Source organism: Telmatherina bonti (genome assembly GCF_933228915.1).
Source record: "Telmatherina bonti genome assembly, chromosome: 16".
Lineage (NCBI taxonomy): Eukaryota > Metazoa > Chordata > Actinopteri > Atheriniformes > Telmatherinidae > Telmatherina > Telmatherina bonti.
The window spans coordinates 23,214,835-23,238,868 of NC_136614.1; the positions used below are offsets into that span (position 1 = coordinate 23,214,835).

The following is a 24,034-nucleotide window of genomic DNA, read 5'->3' on the forward strand; positions in this document are numbered from 1 at the left end:
GCAGCCATCACAATACCTGTCCTTAACCTGTCCAATCGTGCCCATGCAAATGTCCTTCGCTAAAGAGTCAATGGGTCTAGGGCTTCCTGTTCGACCTACTATGAGAGGATTTGCATATCCCGGCTCCCTTCTCTCAATTTGGTTTCAGATAACAAGATGTAGTTTTGTTTTTTTTTAAATGCCCTCGAGGGAAAAGTAATACTCAGTCAACTTTGGGGCTTGTGCAGCAAACAGCCATGACACCTGTGGACATAGACTTGGATGCAGGAGCTGAATAAACAAAATACTTTTCTCTGATGTTTTAAACTTTTTATGTTCAGTCACCCTGCGATGGACTGGCGAGCTGTCCAGGGTGTACCCTGCCTGTCGCCCAAAGCCAGCTGGGATAGGCTCCAGCTTCCCCGCGACCCTGAATTGGAATAAGCGGTTCGGAAAATGAATGAATGAATGAATGAATGAATGTTCAGTCACGTTTAGTGACCCACTTTCTTTTCTATGTGGGGCATCTTTTATTGTTATCTTGCATGATAGTTTCTATGTAATTACTCATTTGAATAGATTAGAAATACCTCCTAGAGGCAAAAATGGTTGAAACAATGCTTGTGTACATGGTTGTTGGTAGGAATTGAAACCCACAAGTGACTGCATATAAGCAACCATGTGACACGTCAGTAATTATATTTAAGGACGAGGTTTTAAACTCTTTTTTTTAAATTATTATTATTTCAATCATCCCATATCCAAACCTATTATTATTTTAAGTACACCTTATTCTGTTGCATAAAATTGTGAAATTCTTTGACATTATGCGCACGCGCATGTGTGCAGCCCCTCATCAGTCCACTATTATTAAGACTACCATGGAACAATAGGCCGCTCCGTGGTGATGGTAATTACAAGTGACCAGGACAATACGGTCGCGTATGGAGGAGCTAATACAATGAGAAGACACATTTATACAAATAAAGCCTTAACCCCCCCCTTTCTCCTCTTTCTTGCATGGCTGAGGAGGGGTGGCCCCCTGGCACATGGAGAATGGACAATATTCAACCAAAACAAAATAATCAAAATACCATCCTGCTTGCAAATGTTTGGGAAGAATAATGGTGAAGTTATGCAAGAGTGTGCTTTTATTCCTCATTGTGCAATGAAGGCTGCTGAAAAACAGGCCTTACTTGCTTCTTATAGTGATGTAGGTTATTATTATTATTATTTGTCATGTTTCCTTTTGAGTTCACATTTACAGAAAACATAAAGACAGTACGCTTCAAAGGCGGTTAATCTGTGAGTTATATGTGCAATAAATTCCCACATATAGTTTTATTGCTACTGGATTTCTTTAACTGTGTTTATGTAGGCGAACACAAAGCTCGTTTTGTCACGGAACGATAAGACAAGGTTTTGTTGCGAGTTTTATCACAGGGAAACATCTGGAACACCAGTGGGCAATCCACGAGCAGGTGGCTTCACTTCGCTTTCCTTGCATGCGGAGGTATTCGTATTGTTGGTCCAAATACATGAGTTTGCTTCTTTTCACGGAGAGAGGTTAAGCAAGTAAAACATTTATCTCATAAGGCGTTTAGCGCGGAAGATCACTCTAAGAGCGCCTTTGACAAGACCGCTGTGTAGGGACGTGAGCACTTCACTAAAATTGAGTAAATATTACACACCACTACTTGCTGTGCAATAGCACAATGCCCTAAATAATATTACAGTAGGCTAATAGGGTCTAATTTAACATTTTCTTAACACGGCTATTATCCCACTCGCGCTCCACTCAAGTGCTTTCACTTTAAGTATAGTGTTCTGTCAATTTGTATTGTGGCATGAAATTTAGTAGCCTCACTCTCGACTTCATAAACTGTCTCTCACCGATTAAATTATATCGACAAGATGTTTTCGCGGGATAAATTTCGGTCAAAATCCGTTTAATGTAAGAATATTCATTTAATGTTAATCTAAGAACAGTTAAAATAGCTTTATTTGCCATTTATACATTTCCAAATTGTTATCGGGAAAACTCGGACTGTATTTGAAGTATACTGTTTTGGGACATGCGCAGTCGAGCGAAATGACTGAGTAGCGCCAAATTAACCGGGATGCGAAATAAAGGGAGGAGGAGCACTCACAGAGGCTGCTGCAGTTTAAATTAATGTCAACCTGTCTTCGTCGGGAGAACAACCCCAGCGCAGATAGCGAAAGTACACGCTCGGCGCAACTTACAGCAAGCGGCTGTCCACACTGGAACATGACTCGGCGGCCGAGAAACAGGTAAACTCAGAAAGAGTCATTACTTTGACATAATTTTCTCCATATTCCTTTTAAGAATATGTAGTTAAGGCTTTCTTCTTCTACTATAAAATATTTCTGTGGGGTAGTGCTCGTAGTTGAGTGTTTGCAGATGCATTTCTTTATTAGCGCTCCTGTTATTTCTCATTTATTATGTCTTTTTTGTGCCTTTTTTGTCGGATTTGTGAGCCGTTTTGTTCTCTTGGCAGTGTAAACTGCATGCTGGTGTAGTTGTCTTGCTCGCGCCAATGACAGGTGGTGGTCATCTGGCATGTGCGCTTCTCGCGCTGCTGTCAGTGAGAGGACTCGTAAACTCACGCGCGCGCATTAACGCCACGCTTTAAGCGAGACCACGCGTGGACACCGTTCTTCAATAAGGTTACTATATAGGCGTACTACAGAGTTAAAGAAAATATGGTGTTTGTGTAAACGTAAAGAGCAAACTCGGAAATTACACGGATTTCATGTGGGGTTTTGAGGATATAAGAGACATTTACGTACTGCCGATCACAGTCCAGTTAGTTAGAGATACACCGCGGATGGTTTCGTTTTTAGCGTTTTTAACACGTTGCTTGCTCAAATCCAGCACGTTTAGGTCATTTTATTCCCAACTTTCTGAAACTTGCATAGTTTTTACAGCATCTGTGAGCCTGAACGCGAGAAGCGCCGTGTTACTTTGGAAACAGCGCTTTCATAGCGTCCTCTACAGTGCATGCACTTGTCTTCAGATGAAGCGGCGTTTTATTTTTGTTTGCTTCATCCGTGTTGGGAAACGTTTTTCCATTGTTTCTTTCCTTGTTTTTATTTATTTATATGTTTGTTCAATGGACAGTACTTATACTTGAAAATATATTTTCAGTTATACTAAGCAGGTGTGTGAAGTTTTCCTTCGGTGTCGGACGGGTTTTTAGTGCCGGCTATTGGTTTATTCTTATGGTGTCATATAGTTAACCTGAAAAAAAAATCCCACACGAGTTCTGTTGAACCAAAACTATCATCATGCGTGGTAAGAGGGACAAGACAAGTGCAATTATAGTGTATATATTTAATTCAACTATTATTAATGATTGCATTCATTTTTGTGCCTCTCTCTTCTCCTTTTATTATTTTATGTATTGTTTTGACATATTTGCAGATTTTTCATGGTTACATCTGTACATCTAGACTCAGTTATGGTTTTTATGCTTTCTTCATAAAATTAGTGCACTTGTCAAGGCTTTATGTACTTGTCCTCCTAGTACGATATTTCCTGTTATTCAAGTCACACATTGAGCTAATGAAGGGAAAAATAAGGAAGATAATGCACAGTAAATAACACGCATACACACACACACACACACACACACACACACACACAGTGGGGTTCCTGTTCACCTGTTACTCTGTACCTGGCTTCCACCTTCTTCCTGCTTTACATACTATTTAGTATCTGTGTGTACGTGTCTCTGTGTGTGTGCGTGGCTGTGCTGTGTACAATACCACTGCAGGTCTGAACTTGCCAGGGTCACAAAATTATGATGCATGTGCCAATCCCAGTATCTGTGGAAACCAAAAACACTGGAACCTGTTCATCCTTCTCCTTTCCTCCCTCCCCTTTCCCTCCCTCCCTTCAAGCTGCTGTTCCTCCATCTTTCTTTCTTTCACTCTGCTTGTGGGTGTCTTGGCTTAGAGCCTGCATCCAGACATTCAAGAATGACTGGTTTTCTGCCTGTTGTGACACCTGATAAATTAAAGAGCAGGCCAAGTTCTTTATGCACTCTGTAAAGATATGATCAGAGATCATGGCGGCAATAGGTAGACATATATTGTTTTAACATTTGTCTAATCTCACTTATACTTTTCACACAGACTTCACCTATGTAATCAATTGCTTTCTCTCTGTGCGGCTGCAGTGTTTACAGTAGTGAGGAGGATGATGAGGAGACTGAGATGTGTGAGCACGACTATGATGGATCATTGGCCAAGACAGGGAAACGTCACCTTGGCAAAACACGCTGGACGCGAGAAGAGGTACACACACCATTACTGGTCCAAATGATGAGCACGAAATATTCTGCAGTGTTCATATGACAGAGGTTATCTCAGCTAAAATCAGGCCACAGGAATGTGGAAATTGTACTGTTTGTTGCATGGCTTCATCTTATAGAGTGAAGTACATTGCATTGATGAATGTGTTTTTCTTTTTTTCAGGACGAGAAGCTGAAGAAACTTGTTGAGCTTCATGGATCAGAAGACTGGAAACTCATAGCAAGTCTCTTAACTGTAAGTAGATCTTGAAGTATTGAAAAATAAGTTTGAAGAAACTATATAATATTATTTCAGTTATTTCATAGTGAGTGTCAAAGTTGTCATATTTAGAGATGTTGATCTTCATGAGTAAGTTACTCCTCACATTAAAAGTCGATCATAAGTGTCTCTGTTTTGTAAACCAACCAGAATCGTACCGATGTGCAGTGCCAGCACAGATGGCAGAAAGTTCTCAACCCAGAACTCATTAAAGGGCCTTGGACCAAAGAGGAGGACCAGAGGGTAAGACGTCTCAGTGTTTTATTGGTCATTTTGGAAACAATTAATACATTGCAATATTATTGGAATCATGAAAACCCTTCTTGGAGAACTATTGGTGATACCACTTTGCAGAAAAATACGGCTTTGCTAATGTAGGAATCTGTCTGAAGTAAGACATTTGGTTTCCACTGGCAGGAAACACACCATGAGGCTAAAAACAACTACTTTATTTTCCTGTGTGATTAAAGCAACCACTCTGAAGCAATTCCTCATCTGCTATTTTGCAGTTTTAACAGCTGTTACTCAAATTAAAACTTTCTTGGTCTTCTACAAGCAGTGGGATATTTATCAAGCAAATTCAAAAGAGTTATATTTCCTCCCAGATGCCACTGTAATGATTAGCAGGGTGGCTAATGTTCCACTGGAAACTCCCTCACTGCTCACCAGCAGGTGCCTTCAATCACCTCCATTAGTTGAAAAGTAAAGATAGTGGAAAGTCGTGTGGCAGGAGGGTAGGAAAAACCTTAGTGGGACAGTGTGTATGATTTTTACACTTTATTTACGTATTTTTTTCTTCCCACCTCTTTGTCGTATATTTATATCCTTCCACTTCTCCGTCTCCATGTTATTGCTCCTTTCTTCCCCTTTTCTCATGCCCCTCTTCCCCCACCCACTTCTCTTCCTTTTCAACCTTCCTCTTCCTTCTCATTTGCCTTTCCTCTTCCTCTCCCCTTCAAACTCGCATCGTCCAGGTGATCGAGCTGGTCCAGAAGTATGGAGCCAAGCGCTGGTCAGTGATCGCCAAACACCTGAAGGGACGGATCGGCAAGCAGTGTCGGGAGCGCTGGCACAACCACCTCAACCCAGAGGTTAAGAAGACCTCATGGACCGAGGAGGAGGACAGAATCATCTACCAGGCACACGAAAAACTGGGAAATCGCTGGGCGGAAATCGCAAAGCTTCTCCCCGGCAGGTGAGGCAGGGAGTGAAGATGGCAGACGAGAAGAAAACGAGAAGCTAGATGAATCACTGAACTTTTTGCTGGTTAGCTGCGCAATGCTGTGGTTAAAAAGGGTGAAAGAGAGGGGAGGACACTGACAGGATGACAATAAAGTGAGAAAATGGGGATGTGGAAACAGAGTGCAGTATAGGCGGGTGTAAAGAGAAAATATTTGGCGTAGAAAGACAGGAGAAAGAGATAATAGAAAGATTATTGCAATTGCTTTGTTCTGATAACCTTATCATGTGCATGCATGTGTTTGCGTGTATCGATAATGCAGCTGAGCGCCAGTGTCAAGATGTCGTGGGTGTGTTTTGCAATAAATAATCTCTAAGTTTATACGTCTCACTTGTGACTTGCAGGACTGACAACGCCATAAAGAACCACTGGAACTCCACCATGAGGCGAAAGGTGGAACAAGAGGGTTACCTTCAGAACACATCAAAGAACAGCAGCTCCTCACTGTCCATCAGGCATGGTTATGTCAAGTCCACCAATCACATCATGAGCTTCCCCCACGGCTCCCCGAATCACGGACAACTGCCTCCTCTGTCGCCTCTCAGCTACCCTTACATATCTGACACACACAGAGTAAGTAGGCTTCACGCTGAAATCGTCGAGGTGACACTCTGTCTAGAGATTTAATAACTAATATGGACTTGTTTCTGAAACACAGGTGCCTTTCCCAATGGCCTTACATTTGAACATCTTGAACATCCCTCATGGAACCGCTGCTTTACAAGTAAAAGGATTAAGCAATTGTTACAAACTGGGCGTGTGACTTTCTGTAAGACAGGAGGGTGCTGATTTATTCCTCCTGTGCTCTCTTTATAGAGACACTATAGTGAGGAAGACCCTGAGAAGGAACAGAGGGTGAAGGAGATCGAACTTCTGCTCATGTCAACAGAAAACGAGCTGAAAGGCCAGCCATCACTACCAGTGAGTGCTACGTCTGTGTCAGACTTCAAGCAAGAGCTGAAATTGGAAATTGTGACAGCACAATTTATGTGTCAAGTGTTTTTGACCCAGCCTTTGAGGACAGTGGTTGGATGTGTGTGTTTGTGTGAATAAGGAGGAGGAAACATCTGGGGGGTCTGTTTCTGCAAAAGTGATGAAACAGGACCTTATCACCATTTCTGTGTGTGTGTGTGTGTGTGTGTGTGTGTGTGTGTGTGTGTGTGTGTGTGTGTGTGTGTGTGTGTGTGTGTGTGACCCTTGTGCAACTCTCCACTACTCAACACTGTTGCTTTTTCTTTAAAGTTCCTTTTCTTTCTGTTTTCTCATTTGTAAAATGCTTTAAATTTCTTTCTCGCACTGCCAGCCTTCCATTTAGTTCTTTTTGTCATTTATTTTCCTCTCATTTATCACGATTACTCTGACACTTAGTTCCTGCTCTCACTCTCTTTTTCTTTTTCACACCAGATGAATTTGCCCTTTCCAAGCTGGGCCAACCAGAGCTCCTTCATCAGCGGTTCAGATGGAGCGGCCATGTCTTTACCTCACCACCAGGCAGCCGCCCCAGCCTTGCCTCTCGACCAGAGCTGCCTACCTGAGGAGAGCGCCTCTGCAACACGTGCCCACACCAGTGATGGTAGCAGCAGCAGCAGCAGCAGCAGCAGCAGCAGCAGCCATCACAGCAGCCCAACTTTCTCAAATACAATCCCAGACTTCATGGATTCCGTCATTGATTCGGTAAGTTTCTGTTTCTACCATTAAAAGCAGAAAGTGGTCTTAGATTGTTCTTTCTGCTGCATATTGTTACTCTGTGCCTCGAACAACTGTACCAAGATTGAAAAGATAGCTTGAAAGTTAGACATTTCCCTGTAGTGGGCCATGACCCATATTTTACTGCCCTTTTCCCAGAGCCCCTCCGTAGTGGAGAGCAGGGTCTGTCCCAGTCAGAGCTCAAGAGTCGCTTTCAGCTGCTCAACTCCCAAGCCTTCAGCAGTCAGATTTCTCCCCTTTTCACCCTCACAGGTAGTTGAAGCACCTGAGTGTGATCAGACTCCATCCAGCCATTAGTTTGTCTTCTGACGTTAACAACCAATCATCTAGAACAAGTGACTCTTCTGTCGTTTACCTCTCAAAACACAGATTTTTTTTTTTTTTTTTTTCCAGTTCCTCACCATTTTAATATTTCCAGCTCCTTTCACTGCCAGATTGTTTCGGCCTGAAACCCAACCTTTCAGGCTCATCTGATTGATCTGTTTCCTTCTGTTTCTTTCAGTTTCTCAACCAATCAATGAGCCCAGATGACTCTGATGACAGTTTACAAATGAGCTCGCCTGTGGACTCCAAGCCCCTAATCGATCACTCTATCAGGTCCCAGAAAGAGAGCGAAATGTGAGTCACTTTTCTTCTTCTCATGTTTATACAGCAGATCTTTTGTATACCAGGCTTTTCAAGCATCTGCCTTGATTCCAGGTTCCGAACTCCAAACATTCGCATAATGATCCAAGAGTCGACTCCTCGTACTCCCACTCCTTTCAGATCAACTCTGGCCCTTCAGGAGACCAAATATGGATCTCTAAAACCAATGGTGAGAGAACTTAAACAGAGCCTGCATCTTAAATATGTCACATTATCTACTGTTGTGTATTGCTGTGGCATCCTTGGGATTAACTGGGAAAGTTTTGTCTTCCAGAACACCACCTTGGATCAACAGATGGTTGAACCCATCAAGCAGGAACCTATGGAGTGTGCCATTGATCAGCCTCCACTTAAAAAGATCAAACAAGAGGTACTTTTCAGACACTATACCCATAAATGCATGTCAGAAGCATACAGACCAATGTGTGACTGATATAAGGAGTTTTCAAGTGTATGCTGTGAAAGTAAAGGCAAACTTTCCTGCATTAACTTCAGACATGTACAGTAGTGATCAATATCTGTTTTGGGTCTAAGGTTGAGTCCCCATGTGAGAGGAGTCCATGCATGCAATGGGAGGGACAAGAACTCAACACACAGCTCTTCTCCCCTAATGGCCCTGCACAGGAAGTACCTGTAAGTCCACCTGTGAGCTCACTAGTTTAAACGTTAATGTCAACCTTAAATCTCTCCTTAATTTACCGATTAGAACTTTTAATTTATTTCACTTGGACTGAAAGGATTTTTTTTTCCATTTAGGATCTTCTTACCAGCTCATTACTCAATGAAGAGGGACACAAACCCTACCATGTTCCTCACAGAGGCATCAACAGCCCACTACAGGTGTGTGCATGTATGCATTTATGTATGTGCATGCATGAAAATGATGAGATACTTTGTGTTGCACGCTTCCTATTAAAACTTATCATTCATCTCCTGTTTTACCAGCAGCAACTCAGTTCCTGGGAGCAGGTGACCTGTGGGAAAACAGAGGAGCACATTTTGGGCTCAGAGCAGAGCCACAAGTACATCAACACTTACCCTACCAGGACACTGGTGATATAGACCGAGATGAATGTTGATCTGGGATCATCAACACTCCCTGCACTGGACACGGTGTTGTGGGGTTCATATTTGTTGTGGTACAACAGTTGGGAGAGGCTTCACGCCGCTGGTGTTTTTACACTCAAACTTGTTGGATTTCAACCAACCAAAGACTAAACTTTTGTTTTCTTTCCTTTGAATAGAATTTGATTTGGGTTTTTATACATACACATCCTAGCTCTTTTGGTTTGATTTTGTATTATGATCATTGTTGTATTATAAATGGGAAACGGTGAACATGTTTGCATTGGGCTGTATTATTAGTTACAAATTTTGATATTAATATAAGAACAAGTTGATTAATTTATTTGTTTTCTCTCTTTTTTTTTTTCTTTTTTTTTAACTATGAATTTATTGTTGTTTTACAATTGGCCAATGGAGCAGTGTTGTAATTATAAGTATTTAAGCCCTAGTAGCATTATCATATATCCAAAGGCATAATATTAATTTCAGAACTGACCTCTGTATTTCATCCATGATTTATTTCATTTAATTTTTTTTTTTTCAAAATGGCTGCATTGGTCTACTGAGAATTTTAAGGGTTTGGTCTTTGTTGCCTCATGTAAACACTTATTAAGAACTGCTGCGTCTGTTCTTAAATCATTATTCAACTATGTCAAGAGAAAAGCCACAGTAGTATTACCAGATGGCCACATTGCTACCTTTCAATCAAACCAAATTTCTCATTTCAAACAACAGTTTTATGTTTTCAAAGTATCCTGTATTAGGATCCATTACATGAACAAATAATGTTGCTAGCATTTCAGTATGCCTGTATGTCTTTAAAGATGAGGTGAGGAAAGAAAGTACACTATTTTGGCATTTAAAATCTGTTATAAATGAGCTTCGCCCAGTAAGAGTAAGACCAAGCTGCATGTGAGTTTTATATTCTTAAAAAAAAGTGAGATTTTTTTTTAAACACTGAATTTTTATATATCATACTACAGTTAAAATCCCAGTGGAAACTTTTGTATTATTTTTTAAAATCTCTTTTTGAAAATAGTTTTGTATTCTTTTGTAACGCATCAGCATTTTGTTTCTTACAAAGACTGCAGTGACCCATCTCAAACACTTATCAGACAATTTTTTTGTGATCTAACGCCTTTTTGATACTAGACTTGGAGCAAGACTTGTTTTTTATTTTATACAGAAGCATTTATACACGCCAAGTTTTCATGTTTTTATACTTTTCTATACTGCCTAGCAAATAAAGTGTGCTGTTTTATGATAACCTTTGTGGTCAGTGTTTGAAATTGTAAGCACCACCGCATCTTTGAGCTTGTAATGTATCAAAGCTACCTTTCAGAGGCTAAAAAAAAACAATACCCCACATTTAAACTGCAAACACTGAAAGTTTATAGAGGCTACTATGATGCCCTACAATTCTTTGAAGTACTCCCATTACACGAAGTCAATAAGCTATTAACCATCTGGTATCTCCAAAGTTTAACCTACATCTAGTATTCAAATTCCTGTGAAGACTGTAGTATTCATACCCCAACTCACACACACACATTTACACACTAGTTTATTGTCACCAAGTTGTGTTGATCATATGACACTGTCTGTCCATCAGCCATTCATTAAAAGAATGGATAGTTTATCAGCCAGTTTAAAAATAAGCAAATGTTTCCAACCGTATCTTCAGAGGAGAAAATGTTCAGTGTGTGAAAATGCTGTTCAAATACTGTTCTCCAAAAAAACCCCAAAAGTATGAGCTTCACATTCAGTCTCTTGAGGGGTCTTGCTTTCCTGTGGAGGGGGTAGGGGCCCAGACTTGAACCAGGAGTTATATTTACAACCCCTCTCCAACAGGTTCTCACATCCTGCCCCTGCTCCCTCCAGCCACCTGCACCTCTACCTCACCCTGATTCACCACACTGCCCTCAAATATAGATCCCCATCACAAGCTGTAGTCTCAGAGGGACACTTAAACAGAGATGACATGCATCAAGACAGGCACTTCTAGCAGAGACTGTGATATTTCAGGCAGGGTTAAATAGAAGTATGGCTCAGTTGTGGGTATAAGTATGCTGAGTGAAATACATAGTTATCTATTTTTTTTTTTTTTTAAAGTGGTTTTAGCTATTCTAACACCAATGGTGCAGACAAGGTGAAGACAGAATAGGCTTCATAAGCGTTATTAAAATTGAAAAGGTTTGAAGTTCCCTGTCATCATTAGTGGTTGTGTGCTCTCATGTGTGTGTGTGTTGTGTGTGCAGTGAGGTGTCTTGTGGAAAGGGGCCAGAGCAAGAAGCAAACTTTCACATTGGGAATTTTCACCATTTTCTGCTATGCTACCCCTCCCACCCTGCCCCCAAAGAGCCCAAAGCCCCAAGCCCCAAACCTCACGAGATTCACAAACACCTGCTTCCACTGACTGAAGAGGCAGCTGTCTCTATGTGAGAGTGTGTGTAATAAAGGGGTGTTTTATTGACAACAACAATAAAGGCTCAAATGGATAATTCTAGACATAACACAATGAACAGCAGTGGTTCCTAACAGCTTACGGACCCCTGAAAACCTCCTGTCACCTGCATATCTTTTCAATTTGTTTAAATTGTATGTGAAGGTATGAGGAATGTGTATTTAAAACATCATTTGGTTATTTTGATACACATGTGCTGGTATTTCATCTGCACTTTCTTCGTTTGCATGACTTTATTGAACTGCATATGTTTTACCACAGCGTAGAAAAAAACAGGAGCAGATACATTTCTATTTCAGCGTTTTCAGCCCCACAAGCCAAAGCAGAAGTTCACTTTCACTACTGGAACTTTTTATTTCATCCTCCTTTCCCTTTTTCTAATCAAACGTGTCTGTCGCAAGCAGATTGGCTCATAAATTCAGTTTGAGTGTCACAATAGATTTATAGCCGGATGTTGCAGAAATGGCGGGCTCCTTGGGGTGTGCATCCATATGCACAAAAAACACGCGTGCCATGAATTCGCATGCAGGCCAGCATGCCCTTGGTCTGCATAGCTGACTCTAGCCTGATTTCCTCATTCCCTGGCTGCTTTTGTGGTTGCAGATATTCAGGCGAGAGCAGCCGCTCCCTGCTGGCAGCGGTCAGGTACGAGGGCTGGGCTGGGCTGGGTGAGCCTGATAACTAAGACCCCCTGTTGCATAGTACAGAGAGATGAGGAGAGAATCTCATAACCATGGAAGAAGAAAAGTGATGAAGAGACAGGGAGAGAGAATAAAGAAAAACGATGGTTCAGTTTGTCAACTCTTTGTTTGTATTTAAATCCTGACCAGCAGCGTGCACTAACTGGATTTCGCACCAGTGCTAACACTGCACAAGTAAGAATATTTTGATATTTTGGCAAACTTGTGGTTTTTTTAAGGCATAGATGAGAAGATCAACATGTCTGTGTAAAGGCAGGTGATAATGAGCCATTCTTGGATCCATCAGGTGTCTCTGCTTTACTTTGCAGAGGGGTGAAGCTTGTTTGAGCTCACCTTGGTGATAGTTGGTTATCCCTCCAATGTTTCTTATATTTACTTGATGAGAAACATAGGATAGGCACAAATACAACATGGAGGTATTAAATAAGCAGTAGATTTGAATGTTATCCTCTTGCTGTAAGGTGCAAACTACTGCCCATCAAAAAACTTAAACACTTAAACCTCATACTCTGATGCTGCCCTGCACTCATGGGAAGTCTGCCATGTTTTTTACCTTAAAGCCCAGACATGAGAATAATGTCAGTTTTATCTTATCATTGTCTTCTTTCCACACTCACATTAAGACTGTAAATAATTGCCCACATATTTTATGTGCGCTCATAAATGTAACCCTCTAAATTTAAACTGTTTCTGTGTTGGAGTTGTTTAAATTTATCGGCATGAACAAGTTAGGTCTCCATCTTTTTGCTTTGTGTACAGAATCCAGAGCGTTAACTCAAAAATCAAGCAACTTATTTACACTAAAAAATTTGGTCTTGAGTATTGTTGATCACGCAAAAATTTTCCCCAGTTTTATTAAAACTATCTACGTAAGCCATACAGTGAAGATTGTAAACAGATAGATTCTGATGAATAATAATCTCCCAGATTCAAAACAGGAACCTTTTGACTGTGAGATGACTAAACTGTAGCATTTGAGAAAAACAGGCTACATGAGGCTAAAATCTTACATTCATATTAATATAACTTTTCATAAGTACTGTACGGTTAAAAAAAAAAAAAAAGAATCAATGTAGTCAGACTTCACACGAGTAATTTCAATGTTACTCCAACACATTTCAGGCAAAGTCATACGTTTCACCTTAATATTCACTGTATAAAAAGTTGGACACTTTTGCAAAAAGTAAGGCAACCAGCTGCAAAGCTTTTCTAAATAGTTTAAAAAAATGTGTTCCAGTCTTGTTTAACCCCAAGTTTCATCAAATGAAGCTTTAAGTTAGGATGGCTATTTAAGTGTACTCACTGAGCTGAAACAACTCGTGTTATCAACTTGATGAGCTCTCTAAAAAAGTCGAGGAAACTTGTTGTATGAGTTTACATGAATGGTAGTCTCAAGTTTATTTTTCACTCTCATTTTAGGTTGATGCAACACAACCTAAAAAAAAAAATAAATAAAAATAAAAAAATTAGAGCTGGTTGCCTTACAGTTTAAAGTTTTCTTATAAGTCTGGATTCCATTATCTTTATTTATTTCAAGACAGGGCGGCTGCATTCTTTTCCAGCAGCTATAGGCAGAGAGGCAGGGCACACCCTGGACAGCTTGCCAGGCCATTACTGGGCCACTACAGACACACAAACTGTTATTGTCATTCACATATGCAACTTGCAGTGAGTGATGCATCAGGGGTGATGATGCTAACCAACACATAACCCGGGAGCCCCAGCAAGTCTGGATTAAAGAACTCAGATACATTTTCAATCATCTTATTTTTTTTTAAAAAAGTTAAAAAAAAAAAAAGTAAATGTTTCCATTGCAACATCATTGCAGGTTATTTTAATGCCACAATCAATTATGTGAATTAAACTGTTATTTAGGCCTGAGAAGTGAGTGCAGGTGCATAAACACTTTTTGAACGACCACAAAAAGTATCTCAAGTTCCCTGGATTGTAAGGGTTTAGAACCTGTGCCCAAAAGGGTATTTTAGGTCTTTAACACAAACTTCCTGGGTTTCATGGTGCTGTGGTGGGTAGGACTGATGCCCCACAGCAAGAAAGGTTACTATACTGTGTACATTTATCTAACAAGTCCCTGAAGATTCAAAATCTGAACGACAAAAAATGTATGAAGAGTTTATGAGACACTGCAGAATACTTTGTCACAGAAACGACAGAGACGCCAAGACATTTTTCATATAAAAATGACAAAATATTTAAATTTCCCAGTTTGTGTTATACTAATGTGCAAATGTTCTGCTCTCTTTTGACTTTCCAAAGCCTTGAGTTTACCTTCAGATGAATAAAACACTGATTCTGCCATAGTGAGCTTGTAGACGTTTTTTTCAGATGTTTACAATTGAAATATTTCATTCATTGTGAAAATATGTAGATTGTTCCTGAGTGAAAGTAAAGAGTAAAGGACAACCTGATCTATGAGGTTAGTGCACCCTCTCAGTCATTTACAACAGTACAACACTGTTTCTATTTTGTTGAAATTTTTATAAAAAATGTAAAGTTAACTATAGCGAAACAGTCTTACATTGTTTTATTAATAAAAACTCTGAATGCTTCTTCTTCCAATTTGTAGTTCTTGCATGGTTTATATTTGGGTCAGAGGTACAAGACACAGCAGCAGCAAGAAAACAACAAGTTCAGCAAACACAACAGACTTTCAACAAGCAGAACAACAAAGCAGAAAACATTTTGTTTATGCAATGTGTGATATGTTTTCTAATTCAGTTTTTGTTTTCTAAACTGTGTGGTTTTCCATTTAAATGTGTTCACATAGTGCAACCATTCCTGCATACTTCTATTTAACTCATCAAATGGAGGCTTTATTGTTGTTTCTTTTAGATGGGCTTTTTTTGTATGTTTTCTGTCTTATTGTTGTTGTTTGTTAGATTTTGTTGTTTGTTCTGTTCATTTGTTTAAACCAAAGCTTCTTGGCCTGGTTCTGAAAAATACATTTAATATTTTACATAAAGTACTTGATAAAAGGCATTAAAACAAAAAAAAAAAAAAAAAAAAAAAAGAAAATCACAAATATTTTGCAGAAATATAGGCCCATTAACTTCTGCAACTCTTCATAAGACATTATGTTCCATGTTGCCTCTCAGGTCCTTATCTCCAGTCATCAAGCTAAGTTATGATGCCCACAGTCCACCTTGATTGTCTCTGACATATTAAAAAGAGTTTATTTGGCCATTGCAGACATCCATGTAGCATATAAGTTTCCAATATCCATCATACAAAATATTTTTCTGTCCTTTCACTATTTCTTTTCCTACTTGGTTAGAGTGAAGAAGATACATAAACAAATGTTTTACATGTTTCCTTTGAGACTGTGCTGAGGGAGAAGTTATGTTGTAATTTGGTTGAGATTATGAAGAAAAGCTGACAGTACCTAACTTTTTATGTACAGTTAGTGATAAGTACTTACTGAGAAAAATGCTGCGTGACAAAGTAGGTATTTAGGACAAGCTTGTCCTCAGTGGACACACACACACACACAGATGTAGCAGCGTGATCAGAAAAGGCTGACTGGTTATTGTAGTGTTAGATCATAGATGATGCATTTTAACCCACAATGTTAGAATGCATATGTTAGTGCTGTTTATCTGGAGTCCAAACAGAGTATTTGTCTTCAGTTGTTCGTTTTCCGATAAAGGTAAAGGTACTGGACCCCAGCCCAAAACGTCCTCGATTGGCTGCCACGTGACAGTCACAACACATGGGATGTATATAACATGATATAGTCCACTGGCTCCCAATCAGAAAACGCACATATATACTCACACACGACCAGCACACACAGATTGAGCAGATAGACGCTGCCCTGTGGACAGAGAGACTGAGAGGGGAGAGATATGCAAGTATACACATTCACACACACACACACACACACACACACACACACACACACACACACACACACACACACACAGAATGGGGACTGGTGCTGAGGAGATTAGAGTCATCCGTAACAGTTACTGTCTTCCCAGATTTGGCTGCTATTCATTTGACCGTTTGTTTGTTGTTTTTTCAGGAGCAAAAAATGTATAGACCAATGTGCCTGCTGCAGATAGCCCAATACAATAACTGTGAACATTTCAGAAAGTGGGTCACAAATATTCAAGTGGTGCCAACGGTGTCAAAGAGCAGAACCCAGATCGTTAGTTTGTTTGAACTGAACTGACACGGACATGAGTAAACAAAAAAAAACTAAATAAGCCTTATGGTCGGGGAATTGATTTCTAGTTGTGTTATATATGTATAATGTATAATTTAGAGTAACCAATTAACCTAACATGCATGTCTTTGGACGGTGGGAGGAAGCCATCCAAATATATATACATATATATATATATGTATATATATATATATATATATATATATATATATATATATATATATATATATATATATATATATATATATATATATATGTATATTTGGACGGCTTCCTCCCACCGTCCAAAGACATGCATGTTAGGTTAATTGGTTACTCTAAATTGCCCTGAGGAGTGAGCGTGAGTGGTTGTTCATCTCTCTGTGTGGCCCTGCGATAGACTGGCAAGCTGTCCAGGGTGTACCCTGCCTGTCGCCCGAAGCCAGCTGGGATAGGCTCCAGCTTCCCCGCAACCCTGAATTGGATTAAGCGGTTCAGAAAATGAATGAATGAGTAATAGATTAACTTTCCATAATATTAAAGAATAATATGCATTCAATATATCTAGTATGTGCTGCTTTATAGAATAATTTATTTCTAAGATTTAAACTCATGAACATAACAACATATATTGTGAATTTGTGATGACAATGTGCTCAAAGTAATTTTCATGGATGATTCCAAAACAGGCACACACACAAACTGACAGACACATAAACAGAAATCCTTGCGTGGTAAAGTTTGTCGAACAGGTTTCCGTCTTCCCAGTAACACCCCTAAAAAATCATACCATGCATACACACATGTGGCAGACACTTCCTCTTCGACACTATGTTGTCTACTTTCGCACTGTCTTGGTTTGGGTTTTCTTTTTATTATGCCCATGCACAAACACACACACACACACATACGCAAAAGAGACAGAACTATGTTTTTTAACCAGCTTTATAGGCTTTTAACAGGAAGTACAAAGACAAAAAGCAAATCTGTGTGTCTCGTGTGCGTGTGTTTGTGCTCCTGTATGTGAGTGTGAGTTCATTTAAGCCTGCTCGGGATTGAGAGGGTCAGGCCATGTGGCAAAATTTTTGTCTTGAGAAATTATGCCATCATACAGTCACAAGTACACACATTTACACACGCACATTTACACACACACACAAAATGACATGTTTTCCCGCTCAGGCTTGGTCCAGCTTCCCTATTCACCTGGGTAAATAGAGCAGAAGGAAGGGCCTTTCAGTGGAGCCCACCACATAGAAGAGCACACACACATATAAACACACACACACACACACACAGTCACTATAACTCCACCCTTTTGACCATCACTTCCCAACACTGCAATTGCACACAAGCACACATTTAAATTCTTCCTCATTTTAACATCCAATAACACACACATATCAGTCTCCCAAAACACCCCCTTCTCTTTGCCTTTCCTCTCCTCTCTTCTCTCCTCTCTTCCTTCCACTCCATTGTTGCTTCTAAGTGATCCTGACAAGTCGATTCACATTGCAAGATCATGCCTGACCGCCTCAATTTAGGGACACTTGTCACAGGGTTCCCCAGCCGTCAATAAATCTGCTCCCGCATTCAGCCTCCACCCCTCCACGGCATACTCAAACACCCCCCTTGAGATACAGCCCCCTACTGACCTTGAACTCATTTTGAGAGTGGGTGTGAGTGGAGGCAATTGGATGAAAGTTGTGTGTTTGTGCATTTCACTGGGCAGGAGTGGGCATAATTGCACCAATCAGATAACAATACTCAGACCCGAGGCTTGTTTGTGGCCTGCAGTCCAAAACACGGCCAGCCTGAAAAGGCAAATATTCAATACAGCAAGAGGCGCACACACACTTTCTCTTTGTATGTGTAACACCTGTTATGAAACAAACTGGTGAATAGAGCCATGACTGTCATGTTCTGACGTCATCGTCAGTTCAAAGTTAGACAGCTGAGGCGGGCAAATGGTCTGCAGCACACTCCAGTGTCTTTTCCCCACTGTTTATGTGTAAAGTGTATGAGTGTGTTTGCGTAGCACAAGTGCCAGAGAAAACATATGGGAGGAAAGTGCATGATTAGGGAAACAAAACAGAAAAGAAACGGACAAAAAACCAAACAACAAAAAAAAAGACAGTGCAGCTGGCATTGAATGCCTCACACAGCTTTGTGGGACAGTAATGCAATGTTTTGTAAAATGCTCATTATTAATAACAATCTCCCAGCGATGCACAATTTGCACAGTTTGTAACACATGCAAAGATAAAGATAAGTTATATTAACTTGTACTGCGTTATACCCCATAATATAAGATACAAAAAACAGAATTACCATTTTCTAAAGCAGCTCACAGAGCACAACCTACAAAAGAATGATGCTGTCTATGATGATTAAACAAACCAATCACATCACTTGTGTCATTTGGAAAATGTACTGTAGCATATTAAATGAACAAATACACAGTTGACACAATTATTGTAATTTATGAAGCACATTCCAGTTTCCAAATGCTATCATCCATAACAGAAACATAACATGAGAGTGGACTGTTTTTAGAGCTCCCAAATAGTCTCAGGTTAGTGTTTTCAGGAGAGCCTGACTCCCCTAATTAGAACCTTGAATTTAATATGCGATTTCAGTCATGGTTTTAACAGTAATTTGTACACATATGTGCCAAATCCTGTTTTAAGATGCAATCACACTAAAATATTGTCATTTTAAAGCAGTTTTTTACAGCTAAACTGCTGTCTTCCTAAGCTGTTGCTTTGTGTCAGATTGTGCTCCTGCAACTTTATGGGAGCCTCAAACACCAACAGTAAGTAGAGCAAAGAATGTCAATTTTATATCCATATATGTATATTGATTCCAACCCAAGGTACGTCTGTTTACATGGCTTGTTTTCATGAGCCAAGATTATAAACATGGCTGTCTACACCTATTACAAGCTTGTTGGTTGGTACGAGAAACGCATCCCCTGCTAGAGCAAATGCAATGGCAAGTCTGTTTCTGCTTTGGTGCAGTACTGTCACAGTTCTTCTTCTTTTCTCCTAAAGTCTGTCGCCATGAAAAGCTTCGAAGGAGGAGATGATGTTGTAGGTGGTGTGACATCAGACCTGACAATCTGAAGCAAGGGCAGTTCACTGGTTGTGGTTAACTTGACAAGAATGCAGAGATTTCTTTACTCCCCTTCTTTGATACTCCTAAGTGGAGAGTTCTCCATAAAGTATGATCTTTGACAGCCGAGGATAGTCTATTCTGGAAACATAGCTGTGACATAAGCAGCATGGCCTCAATGTTTGTGCCTGTTCGATGAACTCAACAGTGTTGGCAAAGTCTCATCAGGGTGATGTTGATGATAGTGTGTAGGCAACGCTGATGGAACTTCTCAAGAATGTGTAGGTGGTGACGGTAGGTGACCCTGTCATTCAAAAGGGGGATCAGTGCAACGCCTCTGTACTCATTAATCTTTGTGCTTCTCTTCAGGTATCTGCTGTTCCATTTATTTTTGAGCAAATGTCCAAATGAACCGTTTGGATTAGTGAGTCAATCAGCTATTTGTCAGTTTTAGGATCTGAAAAGATGCATCACACATAAGTAAACTGTTGGACTGCTTCCAGTTCTATCTTGAAAGCAATGCAATGATCTGTTTAATTCTCACACCTAACCACTAGAAAATAAGAAGGAACAGGAATGTTAAAAAGCCAGTGAAAAACATTTGCCATTGTCTTTGAGTTCAACTCTCAGGCTCTTGTTCTTGTTAAAGTATTAGAAGTTCATTAGCCAGTTAAAATGCAAACATTGCTAGGTGGCAATGCATCAAACTTTAACTTTGTGAACCACGTAATAACACTCTGAAAGTCTACGAGAATTCGCTAGATGCATAATGCATCTCTGTAAGGAAATAAGTGAGTAAAAAATAGTTTAAGTAAAATGTTTAAAGCTTTAGTTTAAAGCAATACAATCTATGCTTCCAACCTGTTATGTGTGGGCTTCATGTGTTGTTTTCAACCTGTATTTCATTATGCACTTTTCTGCCAGTGTCCCTTCTACACTGTCCCAGGGCTGAGAAATCTTATCTTACAACTTTGTCTGCTGGCTAAGAGCATCCTGTTGCAGCTTCATTTTACTTTACAGTACCACACTACATAGCAGGAATTGCATATCCATTTTTGATGCATGCTGTGGCTGACTCAGCAAAGAAACACAAGAGGACATTTTGGGAAGAAGCTAGGAAAAGAAGTAAGAACTGGTTTTTACTTGCTCGACAGAGCTCAGACTGGATGCCAGATTGTGAAATCTATACATACAAGAATAAAAAGACACAAAATGATCTTGATCTTCAGTTTTATTATTTAAATTTCAACAGACGTGGCTTTCTAGTCGCCTTGTATAGGAACATTATAGAGCAATATCAATTGGTGCAAAAGGTCATCACACTCCTATAAAAACGGGAACGGAGTCATTCATTTAAGTATATCAGACACCATGTCCCTGTGGATTCTATCAAGAAAAAAACCAAAAACTGTTGCACTTGTAAGTATAAATAAATGCACAGACACTTACTTAAGTTATCCAAATGTTTGTTTGTTTGATTTTAAACTGCGGTTATTACCTGCATTTTATTACAGCAAAATGAAAGTTTATAGATGTGCTTCATGCCTGCGAGATTAATAATAATGTTTGTAACGTGCAACAAGAAGCATGCTGACAACATGCTGTGACCAGCCAAATTTCTGGAGGTGAGAAAAAAATGTAGTCTTAACTTCCTTCTGAAGAGTTTTGCTTATACAACTTCACCACTTTCTGCATTAACAACACAGCCTTCCTCCTCTGTTCAGCACTTTTGTGTTTATATGCATCAAGAAATTTGGTTTTGCATGTGGTCTACTACAATCATATGATGCTGATGCTGTAAAATGCTGAGTTGTTGAAAAATTCAAATAACACTTGAATGGATCTTTTGTATATGAAGTAATACAGATCATCCAGAGGGAAACACCATGAGTGAAATTATAATATGACTCACTTTAACATAATTTATGTTGCACTTTTAGACAAAAGTAACTCAAAGTGGTTAAAATCAAAGCAAAGACACACATACAAAGAAACAATTAGAGTAGAGCAAGAACACAAAAGACGAACACAAGTTTAAAAAATGAATACATAACAAAAGAAGCTGGTGTTTCAGCTGACTGGCTGTTCTGTGGGAGCATATTCCAAATGAGAGGTGCATTAAAACTAAAAGCAACTTTCCTGTATTTAGTCCTATCTCTGGGAACAGAAAGAGAGCTTGCACCTGATGGCCCAAGCTGCCTGGAACGTTCATAGGACACCAGGAGGTTGGAGCTGTATTTTGGCCCCAAACCGTTCACAGCTATTAAGCTATTAGCAGACATTTTAAAACAACTCTTTGTTGGACAGGAATTCATTATAAAGACCCAAAACAGGAGTGATATGATCCACCTTTCTGGTGTTTGTGGGAACTTGAGTAGCAGTGTTCTGTTCTGTTATCAACTACAACTGTCCAAACAAATATATGTAAATATGTATATATGTATATGTGTGTGTCTTTTGAATCTTGTTTTTCATAGAGGCCCTGGAACAGATCCCTGTGGCACTCCACACGGCACTTTTATGTGCTCAAATGTGTGGTCGCAAATAACTACGAAGTAGTTTCTGTCTATCAAAAATGATTTAATCCAGTTTAATGCCATGCTGGAGATACTCACCGAATACCTCGGTCCAAGTATTGCCTTTGTCTGTGTTCATCTGTCATTTATCTCTATGAAGATGTCAAAGCGATTGTTGAGAGTTTGAATTTGATTTGATTGTTGATAGCTTTTTTCTGTGATGTAACTGTATCTGTATCTGCTTGTTATACTTCACTTAAGAAGGGTCCAAATTGTTCTCCTTTATTAATAACTGCTGTAGGTAGAGCCTGTGGAAAGATAGCTGACAGACAGGATGCATTAATACTCCCAAAAATTAGAAACATTCTTAAAAAGGTTTGCTGGAAGAATGTCGAGGCAGCAGGGTGAGAGTTTGAAGCTTTGGATAATCACTTTTCTATTGATATTAATTTCAGTTGTAATAATGTCAGGTTTGAAAAGTGTTACAAAACATGTCGAGTGGCTGTGATAAGAGACTTAATGCTCCATCTGATATTTGTGATTTTTTTCTGGGGAAAAGGAGGCAAAATTTTTTGCAGATTTTGGCAGATCAAAGATTCAGAAGCAACATGTGAAGGGTCCTGTTAACCTTTCAACTGTGGTGAACAAGGCACAAGCATTACTGTTGTAATATTTTCAGGTTTTGCCTTTCAGGTCTTTGTTTAAGGTTGTATTGATTAGGCCATAATTTCATAATGAACCAAGAGATCAGTTTTATGCCACATACACTCTACTTTCACACATTCTTTTTCTCTGTTCTGACTGAGATGGACTTTCACCACAGAGATTTCTTTTTTATTTAAGATAACCTTAATTTTGGTGGGTGCATTGGTGACAGTTATCTTCTTAACTTAACATTTGATGAAACCCACCAGTTCATTATTCGTAATTTAGGCTACAGGAGAAGAGGCTTTAGAAAAGAATGCCCGAATTAACATTTTATTGCTTTCTTCTGTTATCTGTAATTTTGAAATGGTCCCATCTCATTTCTTTCTACATAAACGTTTTCCTCTGAAAACACAAAAAAAAAGGATTTATTTCACATTATTAATGTATTTTGTTATATTTATTTTAGGGTGTGGGCTCAATTAAAAAACATCAAATTAATTACAGGCTTTGTAACTGATTAATCTTGATTAATCACATTTTAAGTGGATCACAATATTTCCCTCAAAAAAGCCTTTTTTTTATTTATTTAAATGAATTTAAGGGGATGATTAAATCAAATAATAGACACAGAGATTAATATTGTAAACCCAAGCTCTATTAATGTCTGAAAAAAGGCTTTTAATTTTAAAACAGTAAAAACGAATAAAACTGCTAAATCTGAACAGATCTAAAATTAAAGTGTCACTTCAAATACTTTAACTAGCAGCTCCAGTTGTTCCATTACTGAGAGTCTACAGCATGTTACAGTACTTTTCACATGTTTTTATCACTCTTCATAAATGGGCATTAATGTCTGTTAGTAAACCAGGGCAGGATCAATTAGAGGCAACTTCAGTGTAATCATGCAGTGTTTGATTCCCTCCTGCTCTGACTGCAGCTTAAAGCTGGATGCTGTGTGAGGACCAAGCCTTTTGTGTGTTCTTCTGGATGGGGATGGCCTATCGCAGATTCTGTTGCTAATGGAGATGAGTAAATTACATGATAATTTCATCTTACTCACCTAGACGCCCCTGTACCACCAGAAAAAGTTTTTAAAGTTGGTAATGGTTGCTTTTTCTTTTTTTTTAAGTAGACTCAATGAAGGAGTCTGAAACATTGCTACACACAGCGTCGATGTTGCTAAGGTAGTAGGAG

At 39.4% G+C, this 24,034-nt stretch overlaps 1 protein-coding gene across 1 annotated transcript; it reads left to right on the plus strand.

Moving 5' to 3' along the window:
• Positions 1 to 2,248: 2,248 nt before the first annotated feature.
• myb (v-myb avian myeloblastosis viral oncogene homolog) lies at positions 2,249 to 9,229 on the plus strand (the record flags this gene model as incomplete). Its single annotated transcript, XM_079255123.1, has 15 exons — positions 2,249 to 2,271; positions 4,182 to 4,299; positions 4,480 to 4,551; positions 4,726 to 4,818; positions 5,550 to 5,770; positions 6,160 to 6,388; positions 6,474 to 6,539; positions 6,632 to 6,736; positions 7,220 to 7,489; positions 8,025 to 8,140; positions 8,222 to 8,336; positions 8,442 to 8,537; positions 8,702 to 8,812; positions 8,924 to 9,007; positions 9,113 to 9,229. 15 exons carry the CDS (start codon positions 2,249 to 2,251, stop codon positions 9,227 to 9,229), a joined length of 1,836 nt encoding a protein of 611 aa, XP_079111249.1.
• Between the last annotated feature and the right edge of the window lie 14,805 nt (positions 9,230 to 24,034).